The sequence below is a fragment of the Polyodon spathula genome, chromosome 25 (genome assembly GCF_017654505.1).
Source record: "Polyodon spathula isolate WHYD16114869_AA chromosome 25, ASM1765450v1, whole genome shotgun sequence".
In the NCBI taxonomy this organism is placed as follows: Eukaryota; Metazoa; Chordata; class Actinopteri; order Acipenseriformes; family Polyodontidae; genus Polyodon; species Polyodon spathula.
The window spans coordinates 16,742,344-16,764,331 of NC_054558.1; the positions used below are offsets into that span (position 1 = coordinate 16,742,344).

General features: G+C 38.8%; 2 protein-coding genes across 2 annotated transcripts; both read left to right on the plus strand.

Annotated features, from left to right (window-relative positions):
- Nucleotides 1-682: 682 nt before the first annotated feature.
- Nucleotides 683-6,859, plus strand: LOC121299552 (protein DGCR6-like). Its single transcript, XM_041227335.1, has 6 exons — nt 683-783; nt 1,171-1,402; nt 2,933-3,093; nt 3,554-3,654; nt 4,041-4,181; nt 5,517-6,859. Exons 2-6 carry the CDS (start codon nt 1,290-1,292, stop codon nt 5,601-5,603), a joined length of 603 nt encoding a protein of 200 aa, XP_041083269.1. The 5' UTR covers nt 683-783; nt 1,171-1,289; the 3' UTR covers nt 5,604-6,859.
- Nucleotides 6,860-8,966: 2,107 nt separating this feature from the next.
- Nucleotides 8,967-19,373, plus strand: LOC121300334 (cationic amino acid transporter 4-like). The gene is made up of 5 exons (XM_041228877.1): nt 8,967-9,074; nt 12,234-13,308; nt 14,210-14,889; nt 16,449-16,557; nt 17,482-19,373. The coding sequence occupies exons 2-5, from the start codon at nt 12,327-12,329 to the stop codon at nt 17,676-17,678; spliced, it is 1,968 nt and encodes a 655-aa protein (XP_041084811.1). The 5' UTR covers nt 8,967-9,074; nt 12,234-12,326; the 3' UTR covers nt 17,679-19,373.
- Nucleotides 19,374-21,988: the final 2,615 nt, after the last annotated feature.

The following is a 21,988-nucleotide window of genomic DNA, read 5'->3' on the forward strand; positions in this document are numbered from 1 at the left end:
TCATGAACGAATAATTTAAATGAGTTTGTCTGTTTTTTTGTAATATTTAAATTGGTAGAAATTGTGTATTTATCTTTTTGTTTTATTAAAAAGTGGTTACCGTTAACGAAATGCATGTCCTTAATTTGTTTTTTGAATTGTGGTTTAATATTAATTTGGGTGTCAATACTTTTGTCTGCGACTGTATGTGGCTCACGTGTTAAAATTGCGTCTCCTGTCAAAAAACGTGTGTGCCTTCAATTTATTAAACTAAGAAATATCTTTGAATTGAACACCAGGATGTTTCATCGACTTATCACTAGGTTTTTGTTTGCTTGTTTGATTTTTTGGGGGTTTTTTTGGGTTTTTTTTTTTTGCAGATTTAAGGTTGTTGTTGAGATGTAACTATTAAAGTAATAAGAAGATGCATAATCTTTCAAATTTAAAACTCTTTCTGATGTGTGGTACTTGCTTACGCTTGGTCTCTGAAAGACTCATTAACAACATAGGACGTATTGTGAGGATACTGGTTATAACATGAACGATTAAAACACTACTGATTTGTTAATTAATATATAAAATACCGCTTATGTGAATTACATTTGCTGGAATAAATTGATGAAAACAGCACAAAGCATTTTTATGTATGAACCACTTAAATACAGGCATGCGCATTGACAGTCCTGGAACGTACATTGTTTGCGACCGCTGTATGGGTCCTCCTTCAAGCTGTCAAATGTGATTTAAAAGAAACAAGAAAACAGGGCAGAGAACCAGAGGACGTCTGTTTGCAAAACTGTCATGGTAAGAAAATACAAAATACCAAATTATTAGAAGTGCTTTAGCTTTTAACGCGCGGGTTTATTTATTGTAAAAAAAATACGTTTTTACAAATGGAAGTTCTTAAAGAAGAAGAATACGAATGCATGTTGCTGTTAACATCAAATGCCGTTAGAATAATTTGCACGAATGTTTGAACTTTCAACAGACGTGGCTGACTTCCCAAAAGATACATACGGTACGCAGAGTTGCATTCTGCTGTAGGCACTGTATATCAAAACCTACCTGCAGACAGTCTGCAGCGCTTGATTCATTGCAGTTGTACTGCAGATAGTGCTGTCCTCCGTACTAACCACAGGATCGTCCCCAGTTAGTCCGTTGCAATTGACCAATACGTATCTGTTTTTCTAGTTTGGGATCATATGGAAATTTCAACCCTGCACCATTTGCACGTGAATCTTCTAGTGAAAACAAGTGGCCCGTGGCGGGCAACCATTTAGAAAGCAGAGCTTGAACACAGACCTCTTTTAATGATGGATAACTACCTGGGCATGTATGAAGAACCAGCCGATTCAACGAAACAGCAGGAAAGGCATTACTATCTCCTGTCCGAGCTCCAAAACCTTGTGAAAGACTTGCCCAGGTAAACGCACATGCATGTTGTTCAACCAAGGAATAGGTACCACTGAAATGCGCCAACTTTGCATTGTGTTGGCCATTGCATCTGTAAATATCATATATAGTTTTTGACAATATTTTGACAGTTTGATGATTATTGTAGAACATCAACCTTGATTCATAGAACATAAATTAGATACAAATAAATAGATGTATTGCGCGTGTTAATTTGTAAATGTGCAAAATATTGCATGATAACTGCCCATGTAGGTAACAGAACTGTTTCTAATGACCATTTATTTATGTACTTTTTATAATTTTTGGTTTTGGTAGCAGGAGTAGACCACGTTTATTTATATATATATATATATATATATATATATATATATATATATATATATATATATATATATATACATACATACATACATCATACATACATACATACATACATACATACACACACAGTACCAGTCAAAAGTTTGAGTACACTTGCTGGAAACTAGGTTTTTTTTTCATAATTGAGTGTTTTACGCTGTATACGTTTCTGTAAATACTTGAAAATGAAAACACATGTTACAATATACAAAACAAAACATAAGGAGTAACAAAGCATTGTTCAAGAAAATTGAAAATTGTCTCTAAATCTTGGATTCCTCAAAATAGCCACCCTTTGCCTTAGTAACAGCCTCACAAACACAAGGCATTCGGTTAACAAGTTTCAGCAGGAAATCACCTGACATGGCTTCCCAGCTCTTCTTCAGCAATTCCCAGAGATGTAGGGCACTTGTGGGTAGCTTTGCTTTCTCTTCTGTGCAATTCGTCCCATACAAGTTGTATGGGATTGAGGTCTGGAAACTGGGCAGGCCAGGTCATTAGATTGAGTTGTCCTTCACTTTTCTTCTTCACCAGGTAGTTATTGCACAACTTTGAGGTGTGTTTCGGGGCATTATCTTGCTGAAGAATGAAGGACTGCCCAACTAGCCGTAATCCTGATGGAATGGCATGCCTCTGAAGTATGCTATGATATCCATGCTGGTTGAGCTTGCCATGGATTTGGTAAAGATCACCAGCTCTGTCACCAGCAAAGCAACCCCAGACCATGACACTGCCTCCTCCATGCTTGACAGTGGGAACCACACATGCAGAACTCATGCGCTCACCCTCTCTGCGTTTTACAAATACTCTGCAGTTGGACCCAAATATTTCAAATTTTGACCCATCGGTCCATAAGACTGACTTCCACTCCTCATACGTCCAGTTTCTGTGTTTTTGGCCCAGGCAAGTCTCTTCCTCTTATTCTGCACTGTTAACAATGGTTACATTTTTTAATGCAATTCACTTATGATTATAAGCTTATATAAGTACACATATCATATAATGAAATATGAAGTGTTTATAGATAACTTTATACAGTTAAAAGCATAGATAATCATGAAAAACCTGGTTTCGAGCAGGTGTACTCAAACTTTTGACTGGTACTCTATATGTGAGTGGTTGAGATTTTATTTCAGTAAGAGTTTTTAAATTGCCAGTTTTTTTTTTCTCCCTTCAGTTCATTCCAGCAACGCCTGTCGTACACCATGCTAAGTGATCTGGCATTGGCATTGATTGATGGGACAGTATTTGAGATTGCCCATGGTCTGCTGGATATCCAACACCTGACAGAGAAAAACCTGTACAACCAGAGACAGAAACTGCATGGCGAGCACAGAGGTAGGACCAGCAAAGACGAGAAGGGCTTAGTCAGTCTAGGAGCTAATAATAAAAATAATAATAATAATAATAAAAATAATAATAGTACGGATGGGCTTATGTCAGAATGAAGTCAAAAGTTGTTGGTTTTAAGCCATGTACAGCACATTGATGAACACCAAAAACAGTAATCGCATTTTCTCCAAATTCTATTTTTTATCATTAGTTTACTGTGGTATAAGACCATGTGTATCTTACTCTGTATAAATTTATAATGATTGTTATTTTTGTGTATTTCTTAGTTCCGCTTCTCCAATTTAGAACGAGAACTGTTTCTCAATTCCTCTGATAGTTATAGAGATTAAACTATTGGACACTCCCATTATAAGAGAGATAATAAGGGAAGCTTGAGTGGGGTGGTGGGGTGGGAACGGACACCTCTGGAGTATACACAAAATGTAAAATCAATTTTTTCCTGAAGGACTCAAGCAAGAACTGGTTCGGAAACACAAGGAAGCCCTGCAGTCATGCAAAACACACAACCTGTCTGTTCTTAGAGCAGCCCAGCAGAGGGAGCTAGAGGTAAATCTTTCTTTGAGTGGTTGCAATTTCAGTTGCCTGCTTTCTACAGTCAAAAACCACCTTTGTCCGGTTTCTACAGTTCGTACATAGTGAAGAGTAGTGAAAAAATTGAATAGGTAATATGAACTTTGTCAACTCTACTATCGTATTGCGTTCCATGATGTATAATGCTCATTATCAAAATCAGAGTATAATCTTTGCTTCAGCTAATTTTAATGGTAAATAACTACTCTTGGCTTCATGTAATGTACAATAGTTGCCTATTCAGTAACATGCAATGTGGATAACTGTGTTGCAGTCCTTGTACTTTACCTTGCTTCCTAGTGCTTTAGAATACAGCCCAGGTTTAGACTGCAGCTTTGATTTGTTTTGTCTGTATTTAACAGGCTCTGGAACTGCGTGTTAAAGATGAACAAAGGATGATGGATGAAAAGATCGTTCTAGAGCTGGATCAGAAAGTGGTTGACCAGCAGAATACCCTGGAGAAGGCTGGGGTTCCTGGATTCTACATAACAACTAACCCCCAGGTAGCCTGGATTCAACTGGCTCTTTGTGCTTTTTGCTTATTGATTATTTAGCTAAATGTTTCAAAAGTTAATAGTTTAAACAGGTAATTTTTTCCCTAAAAGTATTGTCAAAGATGTTCATGATAAGAATAGCGGTCAGTTTTAGTGTTTATACAGCAAGATGCACAGTTTGAGTTCTTAATTCAATATTCGTTTAAAGTTCTTTCCACATACACAGAAATGATAGCATGTCACACACACATTATTGTAGCAGTGCATCACGAAGTAATCGCACTCTAATGGAGGGCTTCTCATTAGGTTTTTTTTTTGTTTTGTTTTGATTGGCTACAAACATTCTCAATGCGTTACATTTAGAAATTGAAAGAGAATCTAACATCATTGCTTTTTGTATACGACAATAAATTTCCTGTTCAGGTACACCCATAATATTGGCTTTCATATCAACTTTCTTTGTAAGTGAGGTTGGCTTGTTTGAAGTTATTCCGATGTAAATGGCATCAGATAAGGTTAATGCAAAACTTTAGTTTGCATAAATAGTTTTCCTAATATTAGATAAAAGGTTTTGCATGCAATATTTAAAATTACGATCCCTGCTGCATGCAACTAAAAACTAAAAATATTCTGAGGATTAAAGCAGATACAATTGTAATGTCAGGAATGTGTTATATGTTGCATGTGGTGTGTTGGTATTGGTTTTTACAATATATAGTTAGGCACGGGATTGCACTTCACTTCACATGCATTTAAAGTATTTAATAGTATGTGAGCATGGGGATTGCACAAATTAGTTCACGTACTGGGATTCAAGTGAATAATTAATTAGTAATTGAATCCCTGCACAACAGTATATATAGATGCACATTTCACTCACACGGGGTTGTGTGTTTGGTGAGAGGAGAACGGGTGTGGAGAGGAGAAAATTAAAAACAAAAAAACTAAAAGTAATTATAACCGTTGTTTTGACTCTCCGTGTTTGTCTGTTAGTCCACTGTTTGTTTAAGTGTTTGTCTGTTTATTTTGGTGCCGTGCCGTGTGCTGTTTTTGTTTAAATCTTTTATTTGTTTCATTTAAAACACTGAGCGCAGCCATTGCGTCTCGGTTTCAACCCCAGTACTGCCTGCTTGTGTGATTCTTTCGGGCCTGATGTCACCCCTACAGCCAGCCTGTTCACTTGACCTACTGGCATACCGTACCTTTATGATACTGACACCTGTAAGGTGTTGCAAGATGTACACAGCACACAAAACTCAATAGCACATTAGCAACTTGTGCTAAAGTTGCATGGCTAATTTCTGTCATTTTTACATCTCCTTTTTATTTCAATATTTGTTTCAGGAGCTGACGTTACAGATGAACTTGTTTGAATTGATTCTAAAACTGCAACAGAAGGAATCTCAATCCGGAGGTCTTTTGAAGCACTGAACCTCCTGACTCTCCGGATCTTTGAAATCCCACACGGTTATTGAAAAACAGGTTTTCTGGATCTGAAAGGGACTCCTCAGGCTTGTAATGTTTGAAAGAGGCAGACCAATCGAGATGTGTCTAGTCCATGGATCCAAGGAAGTTGTTCTTGAAAGGGACTTTCAACAGATGATACTAATGGTACTATTCTATTTGCACTATGAAATGGGAAAGTAAAAATAGATATTGTCTTGTTTAAAATCAAATTGAGGGTGCCACTGGTTCCATTTATTTTACAGGTTGATCTTAAGCAAAGGTCTTGCTGACAGTCCTCAAATAATGTTTCAAATCCATTCCAGATCCAAAAAACTTCATTACTTTGAAAGAAAACTGTCCCAGTTTAATTTGAGTTTAGTACTTACTCAGACATCTGTTCTGAAGAAATTGTAGTTGTATATAATTTTGTGTTTTAACCCTGTGGACTGATTCTTCCATTCATATTTGTTAGATCTCCAGTGAGTACAGTGTCAGTGGGTATGAATCAGGGCCATGCGAAAGCCAAAACTTTGTGTATATCGATGTTTTGAATGCATTTCTGTGACTTTTACCCATTGATTGTGATATATAATTGTTGCGTTCTGTTATTTTTTTTATTCAGCCAAATTTAATTTGTAGTATGATATGCGGTGTCTGATCACATAAGTTTGCAAAGAGATCTACTCAATGTTTATAAATAAAATGGTTTGATTTAGTTCTCCCCTCAAAACATGTAGTGTACAGCAGATCACAGATTAAATATAGGACTATGAAGGCTTCTGCAATGTTTGTGTTGCTTACTTTACATTGTCATGCACATGTTTTTTTTCCTTTGGTTCAAGGGTTAATGCAGTAGATATTGCCAAATGTCAGTATTTTATTTTTTTTCTGCTTCTGCATCAGCCACATTTCTCACACTCCATGCTCAATTAGATTAGCTGGGAAAGTCAAGCAGTGTCACATGACAAGCTTATAGCTCAGACTGCATGTCTTAATTCCTAGGGATTGGTGGCTGCCCGGAGAGTTTTAGATCCAATCTTTCTATTCTGGGCTATTTTCTATACCTTTTGTCTTGCAATTATAGCACTGTGTGCTCGGTTATCATGACCTCAAGGCAAGCAGTCTAACATTGGCAGGCATTAGACTGCTTCTTTGACTTGACACATACTGCAGTTTACAATGGAGTCATCTGAGCACCGATTTTCATTTATTTATTGAAATATTCAGAGAGTAACTAAAGAAAGAAAATATTGAAATACAAAAATAAATATATTAAATACGTAACAAATATGTGTTAATACTCAAATTGTTAAACGGTAAATAAATAAAAAGCCACACCTCAGTAGATTTGACTTTGATGTTGGGCTAATAGCAAGTGCTCAGTTGTGTGTTCACGCATCCCCAGTTCATGGTGCAGTTTATTGTGTTTTGTTGCAATAGCTCACACTGTGATTCGGTGGGGTTTTTTAATTGGAGCGGTTCGCTGGATGCCAAGATCATGCCCTTTTAATCAATTCCAGCATATCATTGATCAAAAATGCAATTAGTAGTATTCTGTTGAAATTAGCTGCTCACAGTGGCAATAAATTGTTTAAAGGCACTGTTTGCCAATTAATTGAATTCAAATTAAACAAGCTGGACAATCACAACATGTGTTGTCTTTAAAATAGCAATAGAACAGAATTGATACTGGGAAATTGATTTTAAAAAGTAACTGGAAATGAAAGTGACAACCCTAACCACATCACATCAAAACTCTATAAGAGGACTTCTAGGCAGTATGAGGACTAACAGTTGGATTTTGGAATACAGATTTGCGGTCATGACAAACACTGAAAAAAAAACAAAAAAAAAACGAATTATACAGAAATGACAGCAGATTGAAATGCAGTGGGACACTGCCCATTCGCTTGACAACATGCTGTTCAATCTGTTCCTGGGGAGGAAAGCAATGCAGGGTGAAGGGAATGGGTTCTTAGATGTACATTCATTTGGAAGCCGACACTGGCTATTTTAGGCTTTTACTGCAGTCTTTAATAATCCTATTTTCATATGTGAAGCAGAGTGCTTGTAGGTTCAACAAAATTCTATCTTTAGAAATGACTTGGGATTGGTCACACAGTGGTCAAAATAGACAGATTTTAATACCTTGGTAAAAATACACATACTTTTTTTTTTTTCAATCATGAAACTTCACTATACTAGGTCTTTTGAACATCCCTTGAAAAGTCAGTGAAGTGGAACCTAAAAGCACATTTAAACTGCCCAATTACCTTGCATTGAAAATGCGAAGCTCGTGCAATGCTGAGCTTTGTTTCAAGGCAGGATGCACGCTCTGACCTTGTACTCGGCCTCCCACAATCACATAATGAGGTGGCATATGGAGAGAGGGTAGTCCCATGGCAATGCAGACACTATCATCTCCCTCTTCTCACAGATCAATGACAGATGTAATACATTCCTATATTATATACAACAGTAAGAGACAACAATGTGCTTAAGGCCAATGGCATAGCAACGGTTCAGAACACCGAAGCAATAACCAATAATTTGGGGGAATAGGTTCTGTCCGACTCTGTTTGTACGGTACGGAGTGACATCTCTGGAGAATGGATTATTCAATTATGGTACAACTTGACAAAGGCATTCTGTGGCTTAAGATATTTGTATCTGGGGATTTAAGATGCCCTGTACTTCTTTATCTCACCCTTTACATACATCTAGAGAAGTTCTTATTCAATTATTAATAAACTTGTTTTGGTCATTCTTACACATGGATACAGAGGGCATAGGTCAGAGTGATCTGCTTTTTTAAGTTCCGGATAGCTGTAATTTGTTATTATTATTTATTATTATTATTATTATTATTAGTAGTAGTAGTAGTAGTAGTAGTATTAGTATTCACAGTCTTGTTGTGGATTGTTGTCATTCTGTTTACTTTATATATTCCACCACAAAACCTTGAACTGGTACGGTGTCTGTCCCTTATAAAAGTTTACCAATGTACTGTTGCACTTCTACCACGCTATCCCCGTTGTTACACCATGCATTTACCGTAGTTACCATAGTCCAACTGAGCAGTTTTAAGTCTGAAATAATTTAAAACCACTTTAACTGAATAAATATCGCAAAGACTTTAAAAAGCGGTCTGTGCGAGTCTCCTGTTAGGTGTGTACGAAAGAGCCCTATAGGGCCAGTAGATTTAAAAAAAAAAAAAAAAAAAAAAAAAGGTCGTCTTTAAAAATCGAGGGTGTGTAAATCTACCTGCCGCAGCCATTCACTATCCATATAGTAATTATTTCATCACCTCCTCTAACTGAATAGTGCGCATGACCCTTAGAGCTCTCCTTGTCTCACTCCACCTTCTGTTAAGCCGAGAAGCCAGGGTTATATTTTGCAGTCGTGACAATCAAGTACAGAGAACGCTGGACGTCACCCAACCTGGAGAGAAATAAGGTAAAATGGTTGTTTATTTTCCATTCCATTTTGTTATGCAGGATGTTTGTGCGCTTGATCTTCAAGGTGAAATAATGTCTCTCACGGAGAAACAAATGCTGTTTTCTTATATACAATGCAATTAAAGAAGCGAAGCTAGTCTGTTTTTATTTGTATAGCATAGACGACATGATATGAACATATTATCCTTGGTACCAAAGCTTGTGTATTATTTTTTTCTCGTTCCAGTGATAATTATTATGACGTATTTCTGTTTTGTGTGTTTTTAATAATTAATGATGCTATTGTTTTTTTTCTTTCCGTGTTTTCTTTATTAAACGAATAAAATGGTGATTATTTGCGTTAAAGATCAAACTAGGGCAGTGCGCTTAAAAAAAAAAAAAAAAAAAAACATTACATAACAATATTACTAATACCGTAGTATTATAGTGCTTTTTAGGTTGTGATTTACTCGCCTTCTGTTCAGAATGTCACAGTACTTGAACGAGCAGCATGCAGGCTGGATAGAACACGAAGGTTTAAATCCTTAGCATCAGAGTGGTTAAAGAAAATAGTTAATCATAATTAGATTTTACACTGGTAACGGACTTGCCTCATAAGTATATGGAAAAGACTAGTCAGATGAGCGGCCACAATAACGTCGAGGCTAATTACAGCTATATACAACACGTATGATTAATTAAATGCTTGTGATTCTACTGTATCGAAACCAACAGAGTTAAACATAAATTTAATCCGACATTCACATCATACTAGAAATGAGATTTGAGACAAACGATGTTATTGTTATGTTAAAAGAAAGTAAATCGGTTATTTGGCATATCTGCCCACTTTACAAGATATTCCGGTTTGTTTACCCAATAGGCAGTACAATCAATAAACCCGACGCCAGTGGTATAAATACCTGCAAGAAATAGTACATACTTTTATAGCGGTGCTTTGCACCAGACGCACAGATTACATTATTGTGCAAAATAAAATCCCAAATTGTATCTCCCTGGGGCAGTTCCGTTTCAATCTTCAGCAAAACTATAATGGAGTATTACATTGAAAAGTCTTTAAAGCAGTGATTATCACACCTCTAACAATATGCAAGTAGTTCTGGTAACCATGAGTTTTTTTCAGAAGCCCATTTCTGTCTTCTCTTGAGCACATGTGTGAGCAGGAGAACTGTTTATTTCCAAAGATAAAACAGTTTATTGTTGGAAGTGTGACTAGGGTGCAAGATTGGTCTATGAAACCAGATGTTTATCTTTTAGAAGATCATTTTGTACTGAATAATGAAAATTTACAGTGAAGTGGACCTTGCAGAGTTTTAAGCCGTTTGTATGCCCTTTAAATCTTCAGACGCTGAAGACCTGGATAAAAATGTGTTGACAAAAGATCAAAAGAATTAGTTCAATTAAGTAATTCAGGTGGAACAAAAACCAGATGACCCAGGGTGTTTCCAGTTGTGCTGAAAGTGTGCTGTATGTACTTATTACTACTGAAAGGCATTGCTGTAGCACTTGCTTGGGGGCAGGGCAGGTCCTTTTCATGTGCACTGCAAACTTGAAACAGCCTAGAGACTATTTGTCCCAACAGCAGGTGTTTTATAGTGAAGGCAAAGACTTTTCCTGGTCTCTCACTGAAGAGCAGAATATTCAAGCTGCAGCATCTCGCAGTCAACTTCTTTGCTAGTCATCCTGGATGACTCAGATATTACATCTGTTCCATTTCCATGCACTGCTCTTCAGCAAACTTTGTTGGCCATCCAGTTTGTTTACCCTAAAGGTAGTACACGCTCCCTGTCTTTTTCAAGCTCTGTTATAGTTTGTAAGGGTCTTCTAGGGCAGATTTGTCCAGCTAGCTCAATAACAGTCACTCAAACAGAATCAGAATTATTTCATGCCACTTTAGAGCCATTGTTCAATTGTTTTTCTAAGCAGATATTTCAAGTAGGACGCTATCATTTTCGAAAACTCTCGTTTCCTGGTACCTGCTGGCTTCCTTTGCTGTAGGTCATGGTCTAGTTGCAGATGATATACTATTGAACAGTTATTTCCTGTTATCTGTACTGCCCTAGATCACAGGACATAACTAACAGACTGCAGGCACAGTTTTGTTGTAGTTAAAAAACAGCACAAATGTGAAAAAGAGTCAAAGCTGTGACCTGCACTTATTTGCTGTCTGACGTTATCAATAAAGCTGACTGGAGAGCCACACAAAACATCAGAGAACAAAAATCTTGAGCACAAGAGAAGCAGGCCTGTTGATAATGTATCTGTCTGTGTTGCCCTATATATCTTTTCATAATGTATAATGAGCTTACCGCTGGAGACAGGGTGATCATTAAAATCTTTTGGATGTATTTAAATGTTTTAAATTAAGATGCAAAGTTTTAGTGCAAGAATGAGTTACCTATCACAAGAAGAACATTTTTGTTGAATATGCTATTGTCTGTATTTCCTTTCCTTGTAACTGGTGTCACTTTGAAATTTACATATACAATAAAACTGAAAGAGCTGGTACTTTATTAGTTGTGCTGTGCACAGGTAACCTGTCACAGTATCAGCAATGACATTAGCACATGCAGAGAGCTGGGGATAAGAAACACAAAACAGAACTAGAGTTAATTAATATTGTTTTACAGTCCACATGTCTTTTATTATGTTTGTAATAATTCTGAGTGGTTTTTAGTAGAATTATTAATATATATATTTTTTTTAATTCATAAGTCTGTATTAAGGGTGTTTGACCTGAAGTCTGGATTTGCTCTTCAGCTATAGACATACAGTATGCAACGCAGTAAGAGCCATCTTGTAAACAGCTACTTTGGATCAAGTTTCATTTTGTCTTGCTGGATATACACAGCTGTGCACTCGATGGAGTTGGCACTAATATAAAGACTCAACATGAATGATAAAACCATTCAATTAAAAAAAAAAATGTAATACAAAATGTTATCAAATTTAAATTTTAAAGTGATTTTTTTTTTAAAAAACGTACATTAGAAAAAGATAAAAAAAACTTGTTTGTGAAAATAGAACAATTACAAACATTGCTAAAATTGCAAACAAAAGGTGTCTTTATTTAAGGACGTAAGAAAATGCCATTTGAGGCTTTGTTACTCATTAAAGTCCAAACAGACTCTCATGCCTCAGTGTTTTCTTTCCACAGCTGCGTTCAGTTGACCTGACCATGGAGTGGCTGAAGTGATCTGAGTGCGGTGCGCTTTCCCACAACGATCGGACCTCATCTGAAACCAGAACCATGGTGAGCCGACTCAGGAGCTGCGCCCCGGTCATCCGCTTCTGCCGGAAGCTGAACCGTCTCAAGACCTTAGAGGATGACATGATGGAGACCTCGCTGAAGAGGTGCCTCACCACGGTGGACCTGACCCTGCTAGGCATCGGGGGCATGGTGGGCTCCGGCTTGTATGTACTGACAGGAACGGTGGCCAAAGAAACAGCTGGGCCGGCTGTGGTCATATCCTTCCTGCTCGCAGGGCTGGCCTCCCTGCTTGCAGCCTTCTGCTACGCTGAGTTCGGAGCCCGGGTGCCAAAGACCGGCTCAGCCTACATGTTCACCTACATCTCCGTTGGGGAAATTTGGGCCTTCTTGATTGGCTGGAATGTTATTCTGGAGTATATGATTGGAGGAGCAGCAGTGGCCCGGGCTTGGAGCGGTTACTTAGACTCCATTTTTAATCACACCATTAAAAATTTCACAGAGACCCACATTGTGAGCTGGCACGTGCCCTTCATAGCCCGTTACCCCGATCTCCTGGCAGCAGGGATCCTCTTAGTAGCCACGGTCTTTGTCTCCTTTGGAGCCCGGGTCTCTTCCTGGCTCAACCACGTGTTCTCAGCCGTCAGCATGGTTGTCATCCTCTTCATCCTCATTTTTGGGTTCATTTTGGCCAAACCAGTCAACTGGAGCATGCAGGAAGGGGGCTTTGCTCCCTATGGCATGTCTGGGATCCTGGCTGGCACTGCCACCTGTTTCTATGCCTTCGTTGGCTTTGATGTGATCGCAGCTTCCAGCGAGGAGACCAAGAACCCTCAGAAAGCCATCCCCATAGCAACCGCTGTCTCCCTCGGCATGGCAACGGGGGCCTACATCCTGGTCTCTACGGTGCTCACTCTAATGGTGCCTTGGCACACCCTGGACCCTGAGTCCGCTCTGTCTGATGCCTTCTACCGCCGGGGTTACAGCTGGGCAGGCTTCATGGTGGCCATCGGCTCCATCTGTGGTAGGTATTACACTGCAAGCCATCTCCAGCTGTCATATTTACCCTGGGATATAGTGGAGGCATCTAGTTCTACTTATGCAATTGGGATAACATTCATTACAATATTACCAGAAGTTATTGAGATTGTCAGAATCTGGGGATTTCACACACAGTGGTAGTAAATTCTCCCGGGGGACTGTAAAGCCATTGTTTGATCTGGCAGAGGTGTTAGCATCGGTATTTAAGGTTGGAGTTCAAGGTTTAGCATGGATGTTCCTGGAACATTTGACTGGAAGAAGCACATGTAGGGTTACTGAAGTGCTGGTGCTTTATATACTAGTATTTGGTGGTGGTGGTGGGGCTGTAGGCTGTGGCATGCAAAGTCTTCAATGGAACTGAAGCGTCACAAGCCAAAGTAGTGCAGTAAAGGGTTAATTTTAATGTCTAATGCAGGGGGTACGTGATGTACAGAGTTTGTTTGTTAAAGTTTACTGGACTTTAAGATAATTGAAGTTAGCTATTAATTAAATGGAATAAAACATGTTGATTACTCAACAGAAAACAATGCAGCCCCTTGGTTTCCCTTGATTACATAATTATTGAGTATCAATAACAATCTGTCTTATTTATTATATAACCTGTTGTGATCAGTTTTTGTTATTAGGTGACATAACTCAGGGTATCTTCACAAGTTTTTAATTTTAAAATGGGTGGGGAAAAGTGTTAATTTAATTTGATGATAAAAATACAGGATGAAGTTAGCTTTTTAATAAGAGTTCAGAAGTTTCAAGGGTAAACTTTATTTAATTATTCCAAAGAGACTTTCAGCAATCTTTAAATAACACGCTGAAGAGTTGTGTCAAGTCGACAAACTTCTTGGCTGGTTTCAGTTTTTTAATTGTCTTCTTCCTCCCTTTTTCAGCAATGAACACAGTTCTCCTCAGTAACCTCTTCTCGCTGCCCCGCATTGTCTACGCCATGGCTGAAGACGGCTTGTTCTTCCAGGTCTTTGCCCGGGTCCACCCGGTAACCAAGGTGCCGGTGATTGCCATCGTGGTGTTCGGGATCCTCATGGCCATCCTGGCTCTCATCTTTGACCTGGAGGCTTTGGTCCAGTTCCTCTCCATCGGCACCCTGCTGGCCTACACCTTCGTGGCTGCCAGTGTTATCGTCCTTAGGTTCCAGCCCAACAAACCCAGCTCTTCCCCCTCCGCCACCCAGCCCCCTGCAGCCCAATCCAGCTCCCCAGACCAGGACAGCGGTGAACTGAAGGAGTACGAGTCCTTCTCTGAAAAACTCCAGCTAGTGGAGATGGAGAAGAAAGCCAAGGAGCGGAGGGAGCCAGGCCAGCTCAGGCCATTCTTTGACCCCTACCTGAAGTTCTTCAATGCCTTTGAGCCTGGGGAGGTAGTGACGATCTCTGTGGTGTCCATGGTGGTCTGTGCTGTTTGCATGTGTATCATCCTGGTGTTTGGGACAAACCAGCTGAAGCTGCCCCTCTGGAGTGTTTGTCTGCTGGTTGTCCTGTTTGGAACCGGGTATCTCCTCAGTCTCTTCTTCATTTGGGTCCATGAGCAGCAGCATATCATCAAGACCTTTCAGGTAGGAGACTTGCTTGCTACAGCTATGGCCAGCAGTTTTGTATCACCTAGAATTTGTGCTGTTGGGCAGTACCAAAATGAACAGTTCCCTTTTCAGATGGTGAAGTAAAGGCACGACAAACTCAGACTTTTGGCCATCTGCAAAAACTATGAACATTTTGAAAAATAAGTGTTTGGATTGGAATGAACATTGAATGATACAGAAGCCCTAATTCTATCGAATCTTAGCGCTGTAGTTAACAAGGACCAAAAGTTCGGACAGCCCCCCTGCACACCTACTAATCTACCTGTGAATAGTGTGTCATTGCTTTGATCATGAGTGGATGACAGCTCCTCAGTTGAGCAAGTTTGAGGCATGCACAGTCAATAAAATATGGTCATTTCTCACTCACTCACATTGAGGGGGTTTGTCGAAGGCAGTTGACTGCCAAATAAAATCATAAATTACAATGCAAGCAACGTACGGTGCTGCCCAAAATAATTGGCACCTTCTGTGAATGTCCACGTTACTCCTCTCAATAGAAGGCAATAAATGTCAATTTTGATGAAGTGGTTTTACACTGGGGTGAAAACATCAAGGTTCTTAGTACAGGGCCCATCTCCAAATCTGAATCTAATAGAGAAGTTAATAAAAGAAGTATTGGGCAGTTGAAATGTATCTGTTGAGGATAGGGACAGCATAGACACCTCAGACTTTAGCAAAATGTACATTTTTGCAAGTCATGCAGGAGCTATGAAAAATACCCCGAACAGCCCATCTGGTAAAGGCACGACCGTGTGGCGTTCCAGGTGCCTTATACAGTGAGGAGAGTGCAGGTTCATTTCCTGGTTGTACGAAGTTGCCCTTCTTTACCAGGGATTTCACATCAAAAACTGCACTGGCTCTGATACAGCTGTAGGTTAGGGAAGAAGATTTGTCAGTCACCTCACCGTGTTACAGTGGCCCCTACTGGCCATTTGCCCAGCTGGCCTTTGTCCTCGAGGGTGTGGTAGGTGATGGACGTCTCTTGAGCTCCTAGGTGTAAATGTATTCTCGTTGAAAATATATAAACTAGTAATGGCACACTCGTGCCACTAAATTATTGATTATCAGAAAACAAAGGGTTGTCAAGACCTATGTGCTCTGCTGAGTACTAAAAGTAATTATTAGGTAAAAGTTTGTGAGCTTAAATCTAACCTGGATTTAGATATTTTTCTTTTTTGATTCTGATGAAAAATGTCTCCCAGTGCCTCATGCAGAGGCATCAGTATGTACAAATTTTGCTTCTACATCGTTTGCTAGAAAGTGACGACCACTCCTCCAATTTCGATGGAACGTCCCTCCGTTCTTGAGGGTATTATACTCTCGGTCTTACCCCTCTCCTCTCACACTGCAGACCCTGGCCTTGATACTGGATAGAGGGGTGGTCTTAATATGTCACTTTTCTTGCCTTAATTGAAAGGTGGTCTTTTTACTGAAGTAGACTTAAGCAAGATTGTTCTGCATTTAGTGTGCATCGCTCCCACATTCCCTAATAGTTGTTCCTTTGTTAACTATTCACCTGCTCCACCCTCTCTTAGGTGCCGCTGGTGCCTCTAATTCCAGGGCTGAGCATCTTGATGAATATATTCCTCATGCTGAAGCTGAGCGCAATGACTTGGGTCCGCTTCTCAGTCTGGCTTCTAGTAGGTAAGAGACTATGACAGGTTAGAATCAAAAGGGTGTTGAATGGTGACTGTCAGTCTAGGTATCGCAGTGAATCCCATGCTCATGTTGGCCAGCACCATTGCAGAAACAACACATCTGTTTTTGGTACATCACCCAGTAATAATTGACTATTAGGTGATACCAGGATATTTCTGTACAGTCAAGGGAACTGGGCGGGGTTAATGGCTTGCTTCCCACCCACTGTTCCTTCCTAGAAAATAGAGAAAATTATTTGAATGGATACAATTTATGTATTCAGGGATAATATGGTTTTGATAGTTCATTTGTGTGTTTGTCCTTTAGGTTAAATATTGGTAAGCCTTTGTGGGGGACTGTTGTTTGGTGTATGTACACATGGCAGCTAGAAAAATAGGCACTCTGTGTTAAAACACATTGGGTCGCTTTTAATACTGAATAAATGAAGGATGTTGTCCTCTGGCTTGACTCATTGTAGAGAGTGAATCACTACTTGCTACAGTATAAAAACATTCCACATGAAGGATGCTGCTAACGTTACTGCAGCCAAAGAAGGACAAAATAACCATTAAGTCAGCAAGCCATTCTGTCATTCATAACAATGACTCTCACATTTTCTTCCCTAGTTGCAAAGACACTTTTTGAAAAGATTAACGTGAATATGGTGGTAAATACAATAGTGAATTAGATCATTAATTACCAGGATCCACTGGGGGCAGAGTGTTGCAGGGGGACAGGACAGCTAAAGTTAAAGAGAATATATATTTGAGAGCTTTTCAGCAAGGATATATTAGTTAAGATAACAACTGTGCTATTTCAGATCCCTGCTACGTTGATTATTAAGGGAGTGGTAAATAGATTTGAAAGCTTAGTTGCCACACCTTGTAGGAATGTTCTTTAACTCTGTTAAAATGTCTTTTGTGTTCGCAGGTCTCATGGTGTATTTTGGCTACGGTATCTGGCACAGCAAGGAGAATCTGCGTGAGCCCAAGCCCCAAAACATCGCTGCCCGCTACGTGGTCCTGCCCAGCGGCAGCCTGGTAGAGACAGTCCAGGCCGTGCAGCCAGACTCCCAGGAGGGCACAGGGCTGGGAGAGGGGGCCAAAGAGGAAAAAGCACCGAGGTGATTCGGCTGCAGCACAGGCCTCCTTTCAAATCGTTCCCATTCTGCCTCTTATGTGCCGGGTGTTATTTCTTTCCTATAAGGGTCACAACACTGAAATGAAGGTTAGCTGAAAGCACCAAAGCAAGGGACATATTGTAATCATGTTTAAATTAGTGACATTGGTCTCCATGCAGTGCAATTCAGAAAACGCTAGCTCTGTCTTTTGTGTTTAGCATTCAGCTAATATACACATCTATATACCGCTATAATATACACATATCGGCTGTATGTGGGAGTTTTTCTGTCATATTTCAAATGTAAACTATTTCCTTCCCTTTTTTCTGAGGTTTGCAGTCATAGTGATGCTCCACTTTTCTTCTTTGTACACTTTCACTGAGCACATTCACCTGCTTGCTCATTGTGGTTGACTTCTTCATTAGTACCGAGTGTATTCATTCACCTTTTGAGCAAGTGGAGAGTTGCCACATGACAGGTCACTGAATCAATAGATGTTTTGGGGAATGAGAAGGACTGGATTAGCACTAGTCTCGGACTACCTTACCCAAGGTAACATTAGTGCTAATTGGAGTCTGAAACCTTCTGTAAGAGGTCTGTATTCTGGGCTTCTCCCTAAAGCTCCTTGCCTAAATTTGATTGGGGGGACAACAGCTATTTCACATAGTGACCTATTATTAGCACAGCACCTTTACTTCTAATTAGCTGAGCTTTTGAACTCTCTGGTACTACTGACACCTGTAATGTGTTTATCACATTTATTGTCAATCTCTCTTTTAGTTATCTATTAAAGAAGATGTTATACATACAAATGTGACAGTGCTTTGTTTTGAGTGATTAGTGATATATACAGTAAATGAACGTAGAGCATTTTATGTTCAAAAATCTTTCTTTTCATGTTTTTAAATAGCTGACATACTTTTTTATTTTTTATTTTTATTGGCATATGTAGACCTGTATGGTTTAGCATCGGAACTCGGATATAACAATATGAATGATACTGTACCACTGTACGAGTATAATGCAATGTTTTTGACAAATGTGATCTGAAGTTGCATCAGAAACCGTCTCCAAACAAGTCTTTCACAAGAGCATTTTGAGTGAGCAGTATTCTAGATTAACCCCATTTCTTGCTGTTGGTATGCCTTGGTCACATTGCCTTTATGGAAAGTGGGAGCGCAAGCTGTCTGTATGGACCGTCGATGAAAGGGATGCTTTTAGTTCTCAGATCGATGGGTACGGCAGGCTTCTCTAATCCTAAAATATATTATGTGACCTTTCTTTGGAGTGTCAGTTTAATCCACCTTTATCAGACTAGATGCCTATAGAGAAGCACTTCAAGTAACATACATCATTATTATTTTATTTTGCCATTTAACCATATATAAAATGAATTGGAAATGTCCTGCACCCAGATCCATGTGGTGACAGGTGTACAACCTTTGGATCGCAGGAAAAAAATAAAGTTTCAGATCCATAATGAGCCATCTCACAAGCACAATAACACACTACTCACGTCTCTTGCATTATAAATATGCAATTTATTTTCCAGTGTTACAATTGCTAGGAAATTGTCATCAATAAAAAGTATTCCTTGCTCTGTCCCAATACTAGAATAGCATTCCCTCATGTTTTTAAAAGCCGGATTTTTTCTTGGAACAGGCGTTAGGAAAATGCGCCTTTTAATATTTCCCAAACATTTTTTTAAACTTTTGCTAGGATGAACCTGCGTTGTTTATTTTAAGGCAGTACTGTATCTGGAGATTCAGAGTCTAGTGCTCCCCGAAAAAATTGAATCATTTGGAGGAAACCATAAAATGACAGTGCACTTAATAGGGTACAAGTGCTGGCAGCAGCTGAGGTATATTTTAGTAACCCTTTCTTGCTTTCTGTTCTCCTGTCTCTGGACACTGTTCAGCTTTTGCTTTGACATGTATATGCACTACCTGTATTCCTGGAGCCCTCTTCTTGTCAATGTTGTATTTATTTATACTTAAGAAGAACCTGTGATGATATTTAGTGAATAAATGTTTTAAAGCAGCAAAAGATCGGATAGTTCCTCATTCTTTTCTAAAAAGTAACTTGTTTTGATTATGTGTTTTTTTTTTCATTGAGTTTTGCTTGCTTTCTTAAAGTTTGTGTGGCCTTAGTGATTAAAACGTCATGATTTATAGTGCCCTAAAGTACTGGGGATGTGCAAAAAATATCAAACCTCTACCATAACACTGTCGATTGGGCTTAGGGCCACCGTGCAGCTTTTATACATTTTCAGGGATTTGCAGAACAAATGAATTCGTCACATGAGCCTCCTATTGCTGGTGTTCCTGTTTTTTGTCCATAAATACAACCCTAATTATCAATGGCAAGGCTTGGGACCCTCCCAATTAGCAACAGCAGGTTGATAACCAAACTCCCTGGCCAAGTCACCAAGTCAAATGAGCCCCTTTTGGAATTAAGCTGCAATGTTTTCCTGAAAATGTCCCCAGCTTATACCTCTACCCTACACTTCAATAGTACATAATCACTGTAACGGAGCACAACTTTATGGAACAGACTATACAAGCCAAGGACTTTGTTATTACTGTTTCCTTCTCTTAGTTACGGCAATGCTATCTTTCTAGCATACAACTATCATAGTTTTTGTTATTTTCTAATAGCGGTATACAAGTGTTCAATAATGCACATATTTTTGGCAATTTGCACTCAGTATTTTTAAGCTCTAAGCAAATGGACCTGAAACTGGAAAGAAGAATGAATAATAATGAAGAATGTAATACAGTTCATTATGCAATGCAGTTTCAGGTGAATTAATTAATTATTTTTGTTCTGATCAAATTAAGAGGTGTTCTATTAACCAATGGACCTGAGCCAGATTGAACCCAGAAGAAAATAGAGATTATCTTGAAGTTGCAGCTGTTTATGGTAGTACTGTCAGAGGCTGAGCTTTTCCTGTAATGAATGTTTTAGTGTGAAAACATACAGCCAGGGAACTCCATTGGGATACGATAGGCTTGTTATATGAAGTGATGCACCTCTGTGAAGTGGGGATACAAGATAAACTGTTATGCCATGTCAAGGCTGCACTAAGTAGTGCATTCCATTAAGAGTGAAAAAGATGGCAAGATGTATTATTTTATTTAGTAATTTTTAGATAACATATAGAACTAATATTATTTACCAGAATAGCTTGTACATACTGCAAATATGAAGACAAAAACAATAGAACATCCACTAAATATAATATACATGCAATATTATATAAAACATAAAAAAAACATTGTCACATTTTCATAGCTAACTGACATGTCCCCCATCATATTCAATTTTATATTAAAATATAATTCCTTTGAATGTGTTATACATTTTTCCACAGATTAGCCGTCTATGAATTACATATGATAACAACATGCACTTTATTTACAGTTCACTTTGTTTATATCATCCAAAATTAGTTATAGCTTTAGGAACACAAGCCTCCTCCTTCCTAGAAACCTGCTTGACACCTTAAAACTCTATAGATATAGAAGATGCATATCAGAAAGATTGGTCACCTTTATTTCCATATAGTGTTTTATAGTATTTTTTTATTATTTGATTTAACATAGGAACTGCCAATGGGTCTGCTATGCTCAACATATATGTAAAAGCTATGTTCTAAACTAACCATATGAGATACTGCATATAAGACAGAAAACTGTCTTACGCAGTCTAAACAATCTGTGGTATTAAGAAAAGGGCTTTCATGTGATGAAACAACTGGACAACAATCATTTGTAAATGGAAAATCTCAATGCAAAATCACAGTAACAGCGGGGACAGAAATTATAGTTGCACACCCCTAGTAGTCATTTTTCACACCAGCTCACTTCAGCACTTCAGCTTCCAGAATCTTTTCAGAAGCAGACCCAGTAGTTGAAAACATGTATTTATTTATTTTAGCAAGCATAGTAATAGTCTGCAAGCATGGCAAATCACTATCAAAGCAGAAACACGAGAACACACATTCTTACAGGCTAAAAGATCAATTCTGTGGAAATACAAATGGTGTAAGGTCTACCTTTAACCAGTGATATTTCCACAGCAAACTGTAAACATTTATGCAGCACTTTGCAAATAAAGGGCTGTAGGCAGCTGATGAATGTAAACAAGAAGGATTGAAAATAATTTCCTCCTCGCTGAGAAACTTGGTCTGCTCATTCTGCTTGTTGCCATGGAAACTCCAAGGCCCTTTGAAAGCCCTGCCTGTGTTAGTCATGTCAGTGAAATTCAATCAGTTATTATACACGGCACAGTGCAGTATAAAATACAGGATGCTTT